Raw genomic sequence first — 10,756 nt, 5'->3', positions numbered from 1 at the left:
ATCGCTATCACTTCTCTTATGCTGACGCATTAGATGGTCTCCAGACGGGAGAGAAGGTAATTGGTGCCCATCACCCCAAACAGCGTTGTCGGAGGCAATGCACAAATAGCACAAAATTAAAGGCTGGCATCAGAGGCCGCTCAGTCCGTCATGGATTCCAGAACGAGCTCAAACTCACCGACCCCCTCCCCAAAGCCGTGCGCGAACAGGACAGATGATTTAGTACCTGATTCAGAGGAACTGCCATGTTTTCTTGCCTTCCTGCTCACCGAGGGCCACAGTGGACTTGAACTCCGAACAGTGACCCAAGTCAGCTTCGACGCGCACACGTGGCCCGTGGGAGCTAAATTGGGCCCTTCTTGGAGCCAAACCCACCCTTCACCCTGTGAGAAACCTGGTGCGCGAGCAGTTTCTTCGGGTCCGTCGTCCCTGACTTTGTCATCCAGTAGAAAAGGAACATGCGCCTCTCGCTGTGTCTGCGGTTCATACGCCGGGCGATGGACATGGGGGTCTCCCCCCTGGCATCCTTGTCGGTGACCGAGGCCCCGTAGTTGAGCAGCAGGTTTATACAGTCCAAACGGCCCATGGCCCCGGCCGCGTGCAGGGCGGTCCTGCCCATGGGGGTTCTTTGGAGACAGTCGGCTCCTGGAAAATAAGACAGTGGGCTGAGGGAGGGTCGCCCTCCCGGCCGCGAGCCTCCCCTTCGGAGTCACGTTCAAGGGGAGAAGCGCGGGAGGGGCGAGGCCACGGAAAGAAAGCTCGGGAGAATCCGAACTGCCCCCGACCCCAGCAGCGAGTGTGAGAGGGGAGGCGTCGCTTCACTGGCCCCAGAACCCGGCACCGCCTTGCCTCCAGTCTGCCCAGAGCACACACTTGCTCCAACCCCGTTTCTGACATCCGCTACCCTTGTTGTGATTTTCTAGGTTGTCAGTGCTCTGTCTCACCTCTACCTCCCCCTATCACTCCAGCATTACCCCCACCCACCCATGCTCTGGGCCCACTCCCTCCATGCTCCAATTATACCAAGCTTCTATCTTCATCGCTTAAATACACCCTGCTCCCTCATCCTGCCCCAGGCCTTTTGCGTATGCTGTCTCCTTGGCTAAAAACCCTGTCACCTTTTTCCGCACCCCCCTCCCCGCCCCGGGCTCTCTTGCTATCCTTCATTTATTTCCTCAGGAAACCCTTCCTGAGCCCCTCTTCCCGTGTATCCCCCCCCCACCCCCATACGCTCAGTAGACACACTATCTTCAGAACATGCCATGCACGATTGACCATGGAATTAATTATTTGTAATAATTTGCTGACTTCCCTTCACAAACTGCACGGAGGCAGAAAACACACTTGTTTTGATCACCGCTGTTTTCATCCCCAGCACGTAGCGCGATGCCTGGAGAAGACAGGCACTCGGGAAATGACAGACGATGGGCACCCTGACTCAGGGACAGATTTCACTTCGATTGAATTCCTCACTGCCTCCCGCAGATGGATGGGCTAATGACAGGTGTCCAATATGGACTTGTTGAATTGAATCAAATTCTGGGTAACAAATATCATGACACAGAAAACAAGGCGATTCAATTACATGCAGCTGACATTTCTGTAGCCAGTTTTTATGAGCTATGGCTGGTCGGCGAGGTAAAGTTTTAAATAGGTTCTCCTAACGCCCAGCCTCAGCCACAGCACGGCTTTTTTGCAGCGGCTGTCTGCAAAGCCCAGAAAACTTTGCAGAGCTAGCTGTAATGTTTTAACTGGTGCTTGCGAATACATCACAGTTCCATCAGAGTGAAAATGACTTTTTATGAGCTTAACGGACTGCTGGGCTGCGAACAGCCAAGGAGGAGGCCGCTCAGGAAAACCACCACCCGCCAGACAGACGCAAGCGCCATTCTGCCCAGGCCGCGGGGATACTCCCGCCCTGCTTGCTGGAAGCAGGGGGCGCAGAGAGGCTGGGGTCAAGGCCGCGGGCAGGAAAGAAAGGGTTCTGACTTGAGGGCAGGCTGATATGGGAGACCCTGGGATGAGGCTCCCTTCTGAGCCTCAAACCACTGACCAAACGGCACGGCACGTTCTTCCTTTTCCCCAGGAAGCCGGCGGCCTGGGCCGTCTGCAACTATTGTCTATTGTTCTTGGATGGTCGACACCTCGATCGGTCCGTGGGCCTCTTTGCCCAAAAATATCCTACGTCCAGGGAAGAGAAAGTTTACCGTGGCAGGACTATACACAGAAGCCTTTAATCCAGAGACAATGCAGACTAAGGCTTCTATGTCTTTCTTTCTTTCTTTTTTTTTTTTTAAGTTTCTTTATTTATTTTGAGGGAGAGAGAGAATGAGCAGGAGAGGGGCCGAGAGCCAGGGGGAGACAGAGAATCCCAAGCAGGCTCTGCACCACCAGCACAGAGCCCGACGTGGGGCTCGAACCCACGAGCCACGAGATCATGACCTGAGCCGCAGTCAGACGCTTGACCGACCGAGCCCCCCCAGGTGCCCCAAAGGTTTCTATTTCTATGGACAGAGAGAGAAGGAGCAACTTGCCCTCTGGGTGGGGGTGGGGGGCAGAAATGAAAACGGGGTTTGGGGTAAGTGTCTTCTGAGCGAAATAAATCCAAAGCCTCGGAGAAAGGAGACTGGCCAGGGACCGGTGCCGGCTTGGGGCTGGGTGCCTCGGACCGTTGCTGAAACCCAAGTTCAGGTGGGGCAGAAATAGCACAGACAGTTTGGGGACATCTCCGGCAGTGTGTCTGCTTTGGACGTAACAGGCCGGGAAGCCCTCGCGGCTGCTCCTGTGAATTCGTGTCCTGAAAGCTGCATCTCTCGCAACAGAAAGACTCTTCTGGAGTCCTGACCAAGAGGGGGGGACACAGCCTTTAGTAGGCAGGTCCTAAGACGCCTCGGACAGACGGCGAGTGGTCCACCGGGACCGTGAGGGGTGGTGGACACAACTTGAATCCAGGATGCCATTGCCAAAGGGGCCAGAAAGCCAAGCCACTCGGTCCCCCTACCCGCACAAGACCCCAGCTCGCGGACACACTCAGCTGTCTCTCAGAATTACCATGCTCTAGAAGGTACTGCACAGCATCTGGGTGACCTCTGTGGGAGGTAATGTACAAGGCCACGAACGCCCTCTGACATATCCATTCCTTCCTCCGCTCGCCTCCAAGATGCTTTGAATTTGCAGTTTGGTAGACGGAGTCCTCATCAACAGCAAGACAAGACAGCTGGGCAACAGAACGGGGTTCCACACAGTGAGTCAGAGTTACTTCAAAAGGGCACAACCTGCCTGGTGGGGGCCGGGACCCTCCCCAGGGGGAGGTTTGCTCCAGTGGTAAGTTGAGGCTTGTGGTGGACACAGAGGGGGGCAAACCCTAACTAAGAAGCCGGGACACCCCCCGGGGGAGGACATTGTTGACCACGCCATGCATGTCCAGGAAATACGCATTTACCATCAGGCAGGCTCGGGAGGCAGGAAATTCTTCCTGTCGGTGTTTTGAAGAGAAAATAACTTTTCTGGGTGTCCAGAGGAAGGTGGCTGTGGCCATTAAGGAAGACACCAGCCAACACGAAGTGGCCTCCCCAGAGGGGAGTGCACTTCTCTGGAGACTTGATGAATTCTGGCCTTCCGATCTATTTTCGGGCCCATTGTCTCTGCTAACTTTTGGAACGCTCTGAACTCCACTCGCGGATGAAAAATAGCCCCATAATATAATCATCTCATGCTGAACTAAGGCTCTGAGCACGAGAGGAAGGCTGCGGGCCCCGACAGAGAGGAACTCTGTCCTAGATCTGGGGCATCTGGCGTGGGAGCGGCCGTGGGGGGGAAAGCAGAACCCGAAAGTGTGGGAGACAGGAGGGAATCCCGGGGTTCAGGGCAAGAGCCAGAAAACCCAGGCAGGGCCCAGGCCTCGGTGGCAGAGGGGAGGCAGGGGAAGGCCAGGAGCAGGAGACTGGGGAAGGACCCGGGAGGGTAGCCCCTCCTTCTAAGGCTGCTGCACACAGGTGGGGGGAGGGGGTTCCAGTCAGCCCTGGCCCCGCCTCCCCGGAGACCACCCGCCCTTCCCAGATCTAATTCCCAGCAACCCTCCTGCAGCCCACCTTCCTCGACCCCTTCCCCGCACACTCACGGCCTTGCATCCAAATGTGCCTTCTGGAAGGAACATACACTTGCCCGCCCCTGTCCCCCCAGCCTCCCGTCTTCACTGTTGGGCAGACCGTCGGGTTCCCTCCTCCCTCCTCCCCACCGCCCACCCAGAGCCCAGCCGAGAGCTGCGCACAAGGCCTGGCAAAGACCAGGCACCTGCTGTGTATCGAGTAGTGTTGCCTTAGGGGAGGGGCAGACCCGCATTAGGACTTTCTTTGGACCACGAGTTCCCAGCTATGGGGAGCTCTTCGCTCACTGTTCAATCAGGTTTTCAACTTTACAAAATATACAGACGGATAGAAAATGCACTGCCCTGTCTCCTTTGTGGGGTGGCGTGGGGCACGAGTGGGTTACAGGTGAACACTGTGAAATAGCAAACCCGAGAGTGACTGGAACCACGCAGTGTAGGATTTGATCATTAGGAGCCCACGATTCCCACGCCACCCTCCCCCACACATATCCACAGTTTACGGTTGCTTCATGAAGTATAATATCCATTTAGAGAAGCGTGAAAACACCTTACTAGGATCCCCTTCCACAGCCGCCAAAATCAGTTCTGTCCATCCATCATAATGCCAGATACATAATGAAATAATTCCACCAGGAACAACATCATGGAACTTCAGTGTGGTATCATCCATCAAAACTCCTACAGGGAATAATTTTTTCTTTAAAAAAAAAAATTGGGTGTTAAAGATAAACAATTACATTGGTTAACTTAAGAGATTATCTGACCTTGGGCATCACAAAGATAATTTTAAAACCTTGGGCACCAATCTCATTTGATGACTCCACATGAGTCTGTTTGTGGTCGTTAATGCTTTTTAGAAAATTAATTTGGCTCAGCTCAAACAGAAGCGAAACCACCCCCAAAATGGCAACAATTTATAAAATTCTGTAATTATAACTTGTTCTGTTGGGGGGGAAAAAAATACATGAGCCGGTAAAGTCATTTTATGAGGCAAACTCTAGAAATAGAACTACCTGACAGTAAACAGTACAATGTATGTGCATCAGTCATGCATTAAAGTCAAATACTAACTCTGGTTGGTGTTGTTAACAGTTGGCTAAAGATGTAACAATGACGGAACTCGGTTGCGTCTCTACAGCGGGGTTTCTCAATCTTGATGCTACTGACATGTCAGACTGGATCATTCTCTGTTGTGGGGGTCACCCCGGGCATCGCCAGGTGTTAGCAGCATCCCTGGCCTCTACCCACCAGAGGCCAATAACCTGCTCACCTAGTTGTGACCATCAAAAACGTCTCCCGGTGTTGCCAAAACGACCCCTGGGGGACAACTCGCCCCAGCTGAGCATTTATGGTAAGGGAAGAATTGTAATGTTGACATTCACCGTGATTTGGCCTTGAGACGTTACAACTCCTTTGTGTTATCGCCCAGAGCGGCCCTCCACGCACAGAAAAGAATGGGGTGAGTGGATCGACTCACGCTTCATAAATGCAGACTCTTTGGGAAAGAATGTCAGGGCTATAGAGGACTCTAGAACATTTTCAGCAACGTTATCTTCAGCCTACCTTTTTAAATACACACTTCCTTACGTGGCCACCTATAATCTTGCTTAGGGGTCGCATAATTTCTTTTCTCCGCGAGCAACCCCACAAGCGCAAAGTCTCAACTCTGCCAGGCTGGATTTACCATTTATTCCGAGTGGAATTCATGAGTTTTGGGGACTCGCGACTGAGTGATTACTAAGCGCCTCGTACCGAGCGCCTACGTTCTTTAACCCTCGTGACAAGCTAAGTTTGACATCTCTGAGTGTCGGTGAGCACACGGAGGCTCCCATGGCTAGGCAAGAGTAGAGCCAGACCTGCCTTCCCTCCAGTGCCACGAGCTCGTCCCTCAAGGCTCCGCTGCCCCCCCCCCCCTCTGGTGACGAGAAACTTCAGACGGTGGATGTAAACAGGAGTAGCGATTAGCAAATTTGTTAATTAGGGTCCTGTCTGTGGTTCTCGCACAGAGGATAATCAGTCATCAGTCTTCAGCAAGACAACTTGACTTCCTAACAACTTTGAAAAAATTGAATCAAGCTGTGTTTCCCCAAGAAAGAGTGCCGAACAGCTCGGCCAGTCTCTGTTTACAGGCAGCAACTGCCTTCGGCTTAGACAAAGACTAATTATCACCAGCTAAATAAATTATTAGAGTTGACAACAGACGTGTAAGGTCGACCCTCATCCATGAATTTGCTCACCCCTTTTAGATTTGTGTCCCTCAAGGTTTTCACACACACGTGATCTCATGTAATCCTCCCTGGCAACCTTGCGGTGGGGAGAGAGGCATCGGCAGATCATTTATAGGCAGAAACCCAAATTTCTTTTATCAACGTAGTGACACCTTCTTCCCGTCTTGTTTGCTATCAACAGTAAGGACTGCAGCCGCGAGAGAGGTCAAGCTTGCGGTGGTTGCTAAGTGCTTGCTGACTGGTAGGATTGTGACATCAGTGCTAAGTCACTCGGTCTCTTTCACTGCCTCTTGGCTTTCTCGGATTTATTGCTCAGCATAGCTCATCAGTGAAAATGAATTAACAGAACGGGTGCCAGACATTTACTGTCCCTCAGCCGCTCACCTCCTCGTTAACGTGTTAAATACACTCTGGGTTCGAGATCTACTTCTCTCCAAATAAAGCCTCTGCCAGGCCCCCAGAGCATCTCCCAAACACTCCGGTACCAAAATAAATACGTCGCGCAAGATGCTTCACCTATTTCAAAGAGAGCGGAAGGAAGGTATTTTTGGCCTTCAATGTGCATTTCGAGTTTCCCGAGTCCTCTCTGCCCAGAGCGGGATACGGCCCTAAGGATTGGAGAGCTAAGAGGCTCCGTGTTACACATCAGGAAACTGAGCCCCGGAAGGGCAGCGTCTGGGGGAGCGGAGACCGTGGAGACAGGCTGCGCTCAGATCTCTGTCTCCATCGCTCCTGGCCCCTGCAGGGGTGCTGCAGTATGTCTGCATTACGGGCTCCTCACGTTCTCTGTGCAGCAGCCCAGAGAGTTTTTTATATCTCCGTTTCCTTGAGGTCTTTTTGCACTGGTTTCAACCGGGTGGGGAGATGATGGAGCCCAGGGGCCCTGATCCTGTCCTGTTCTCGTATCCTAAACATTGTAGATACCGGGACGGGGACAGCCAGGTCCTCAGGCTGAGGGAAGGAGATCGATGGAGGGAGAGACTGGGCTCCGAGTCCTTACCCCACATGGGATCTGTCTGGATAGGGGGCCTTGGGGTCCTGATCTAGCCACAGTGAGCTTTGGGTGCTGGGTTCTGATTCCGATGGGGCTAGTTTTGAGCTCCTGATGTGGACAAGGAAGGACACACCTTGGGATTCGGGGCTCTGGTACGAACTGAGTTAGTGCCAGTATTTGGGGTTCAAACGTGGCTAGAGTTTGTTTTGAGATTTGGGGTCCTGACGAGGGCAGTGTTTGCTCTGGATTTGGGGATTCTGATGAAGGCAATGTTTGCTTTCTGTTTGGGGGTCCTGGTGTGGGAAGGGTCTATTCTGGGATGTGGAGTCCTTGTGTGGGCAAGACTTGTTTGGGGATTTGGGGTTCTAACAGAGTCCTGCGTACTGTAGCAACGCAGGGTAAGGAATCGGACAGGTCAGCCCTGGGCTTTGGGGGTCTTGAAGGCGACAGGCTGTGCTCTGCGATTTGGGGTCCCGAGATGGTCAAGGTTTGGCCTAGAACTCGGGGTTCTGGTATTGGTAAGGTTGCCTGAGGGATTTGGGGTTTCAAATACAAACAGCTTGCTTCAAGTTTTGGGGTCCTCACGTAGGCAAGGCTTGCTTTGAACTTTGGCTTCCTTACATGGATATAGTTGGCTTAAACATGGTTTCCTTGAGACTTGGGTTTCAGATATGGATATGTTTGAGTTTTGGGGTCCTATTGTGGGCAGAGTTTGCCCCATGCTTTGGAGCCCTTAGGAGGACATTTTGCTTAGGATTGGTGTTCTGGTGTCATCACGGTGAGCTTGGGAACTAGCTCCCAGATGTGGGAAGAGCTCATTTTGGGTTCTGGCATCCTCACACAGACAGAGATGGCTGATGGATCGGGGTTCAAAGGCACAAGCGGTTAGAGACTGGGGGCTCAGGATTGGGCTTGTCCACTCTGAGCTTTGGGGTCATGATCTGGGAAGAATCTGCTTTGGGACTTAGGTTCTGTTGTAAGCAGGGGTAGCTTGGGGAATTTTATTTGGGGTTCAAACTTGGGCATGGTTTGCATAGAGGTGTGGGGTCCTGAGGTGGGCAGTTCGTCTCAGGCATTAGTATCCTTCAGCAGACACGGTTGCTAGAGGATTCAGGGTTTTGAGGGTCACAGGGTTAGCCTGGGGATCTGGGGTTCAGTCTTGGCCAAGTTTGTTCTTGGTTTGGGGGTCCGGGAGTGGGCAGCGTTTGTTCTGTGCTCAACGGCTGGCTGGAGGGCTGAGAGGATTTACGAGTCCAACATGGGGACTTGGAAGTTTGCGGTGAGTTTGGGGTCCCGATATGGGAAGGTTTGCCATGGATTGTGGGGTCCCACTCAGGACAGGCTGTGTTTCGGGCTTCTGGTTTGGTGTGGACGCTGTTGGCTTTGGGATTTGGGCCCCTGATGGAGACACAGCAGCCCGAGGGTCTGAGGGGTCCGACTGTGGCAGCGCCTGTGTTGAGATTCGGGGGTCCTGACGTGGACAGGTCTGACCAGACAGCTTGCTTCAGGATTGGAGTCCTGACGCGGGCAGGATTTGTGGATTGGGGTCTTGCTGTGTGGACTGGGTCTGCCTTGAGATTTGAGGTCTAATGTGAACCTGGTTTATCAGGGACTGGGAAGTCCTCGCGGGGGGCCTGGGCTGGCTTTTCCATCTGGGGTCTCCTGGTGGGGCGGGGGGGGGGGGGGGGGGGGGGTTGGGGAGGGTCTGTCCGGACACCTGGGGCAGCCCGTGGGACCGCACGCTGGGAAGGGCAGAGGCCATGCACTTGGCGAGGGAAGGGGGCGGGCGGGGGCCACCTTGGTCCAGGTACTGGAGCCGCTGCAGGTTGAGGGGGACGCCGACGACGAGTTCCAGCTCCTCCTTGAGCTCGCGCACGGTCATGTCGCTGTGGCAGTGCGCCACCTGGAACATCTCCCCGGTCTCCTCCAGCAGCACCCGCAGGGCGAAGACGTCCGGGGCCTGGTCGAGTGCCAGCGCGGGGCTCCCGAGGGCCGGGGACGGCGCGGGGAGGGTCCCCGGGCCTGCCGAGCCCGCCCCCCCGCCCGGCCGGCCGGCCCACGGCGGGGTTGGGGTCCGGGGCGCCCCCCAGCGGCACCCCCGCCCGCGCCCCACCGCCGCCGGCTGCCCGCCGCCGCAGCCGCCGCCGCCGCCGCATGGTTCCCTGTCCCCCGGCCCGCGTCACCGGCGCCCCCAACTGGCCCAGCCCCGCAGCGCAGACCGACCACGGAGACGCCCCGCGGGGGCCACGCCCCCAGGCCCTGCCCTTCGGGTCAGTTCCTGGGTCCACCGCCAGGACGCGGGCCCCTGGTGTCCACTTCCGGTTAAAGAACAGTCCTTGCCGAAGTCGGGGCCCACCACGTGGGGTGAATAGCGCCCCAAATCCTCATCGCGGGCACCGACTACCGAGAGCTGTCAAGGGCAGTCTCCAGTCATGCTTCAAAATCCTATTCCGGGCACGAATGAAAAACCCAGCACGGCGTTAACAGGCGCCCTTCCTGCTCCCCGAGCGAGCGGAGACGCGCCGTCAGCCCCGCAGACGCCCCCGAACGCCCCCCACTTCCGGGAGACAGGTGCTCATGAAGACACTTAGCAAGGGGGTGACGCCTGCTGGACGAGAAGCGGAGACGGTTCCATCGCGAAGACACCTTTCAGAGGAGCGCCGTCTGCGAGAAACCCATCTTGTGCTTTTCCATTAATTCGCCCAAGAGGAGGCAGAGTGTTCAAGTAAACAGGAAGCTTACGTGAGATGCTCGGATCACACACACTTAACACCCCGCACCTATGAACAAGTAATATACATCAAGAGCTGAAGTGACGGCGTAAGCAGCCGGAGAGAAAGGAAGGAGACACAGAACCATCTTAGAAAAAAACCTCCGTTGTTACAAAAGAAGAGCATAGGAGCCTTACACGTATTTTTGGCAGAGAGATTAGTCATGAAAAAAAAAAAAAAAAAAAATCTTTGCACCGGAAAGGCATTCCTATCAAGTTATCGACGATCTTCAGTGTATAGCCGGAGATGTTTAAAGGTTGGGTTATTTACGGGAGAGTCGCTACAAGCACATCGGATTCAGCACCCAGATGCTACATTACCCATCAGAACACAAACCGAGGGGAATTTTTTTTTCCTTAGTGGAAAATTAACCTCTGCACAGAACCCAAGATTCCAGTTGAATAATTCTACGTGCTGCTAGATTAACAGATTTTAACAATAGGCCAATCTCAATTTCTAACGCGAAAAGGATCAAAAATGGTTTGTTACTGAAGCAAAACAATTAGCTCCATCTATTTCCTTGAAGAACACAAGATGGACTGATTCCCCCCCCCCCCCCCCCCCCCCCCCCCCCCCCCCCCCCCCCCCCCCCCCCCCCCCCCCCCCAATACGTAGCCTCCAATTTATTGGCTCACTCTTTGCTGAAGTTGCCAAA

General features: G+C 54.3%; 1 protein-coding gene across 1 annotated transcript; it reads right to left on the bottom strand.

The window, feature by feature from the left end:
* Window positions 1-230: 230 nt before the first annotated feature.
* Window positions 231-9,486, bottom strand: ANKRD60 (ankyrin repeat domain 60). Its single transcript, XM_043553195.1, is given in 5 exon segments — window positions 231-645; window positions 3,052-3,217; window positions 4,656-4,786; window positions 9,128-9,372; window positions 9,374-9,486. Coding segments are annotated over 5 exon segments (957 nt in total). The 3' UTR covers window positions 231-343.
* Window positions 9,487-10,756: the final 1,270 nt, after the last annotated feature.

The sequence above is a fragment of the Prionailurus bengalensis genome, chromosome A3, assembly GCF_016509475.1.
Source record: "Prionailurus bengalensis isolate Pbe53 chromosome A3, Fcat_Pben_1.1_paternal_pri, whole genome shotgun sequence".
Lineage (NCBI taxonomy): Eukaryota > Metazoa > Chordata > Mammalia > Carnivora > Felidae > Prionailurus > Prionailurus bengalensis.
This window is presented reverse-complemented; position numbering and strand designations above follow the sequence as displayed.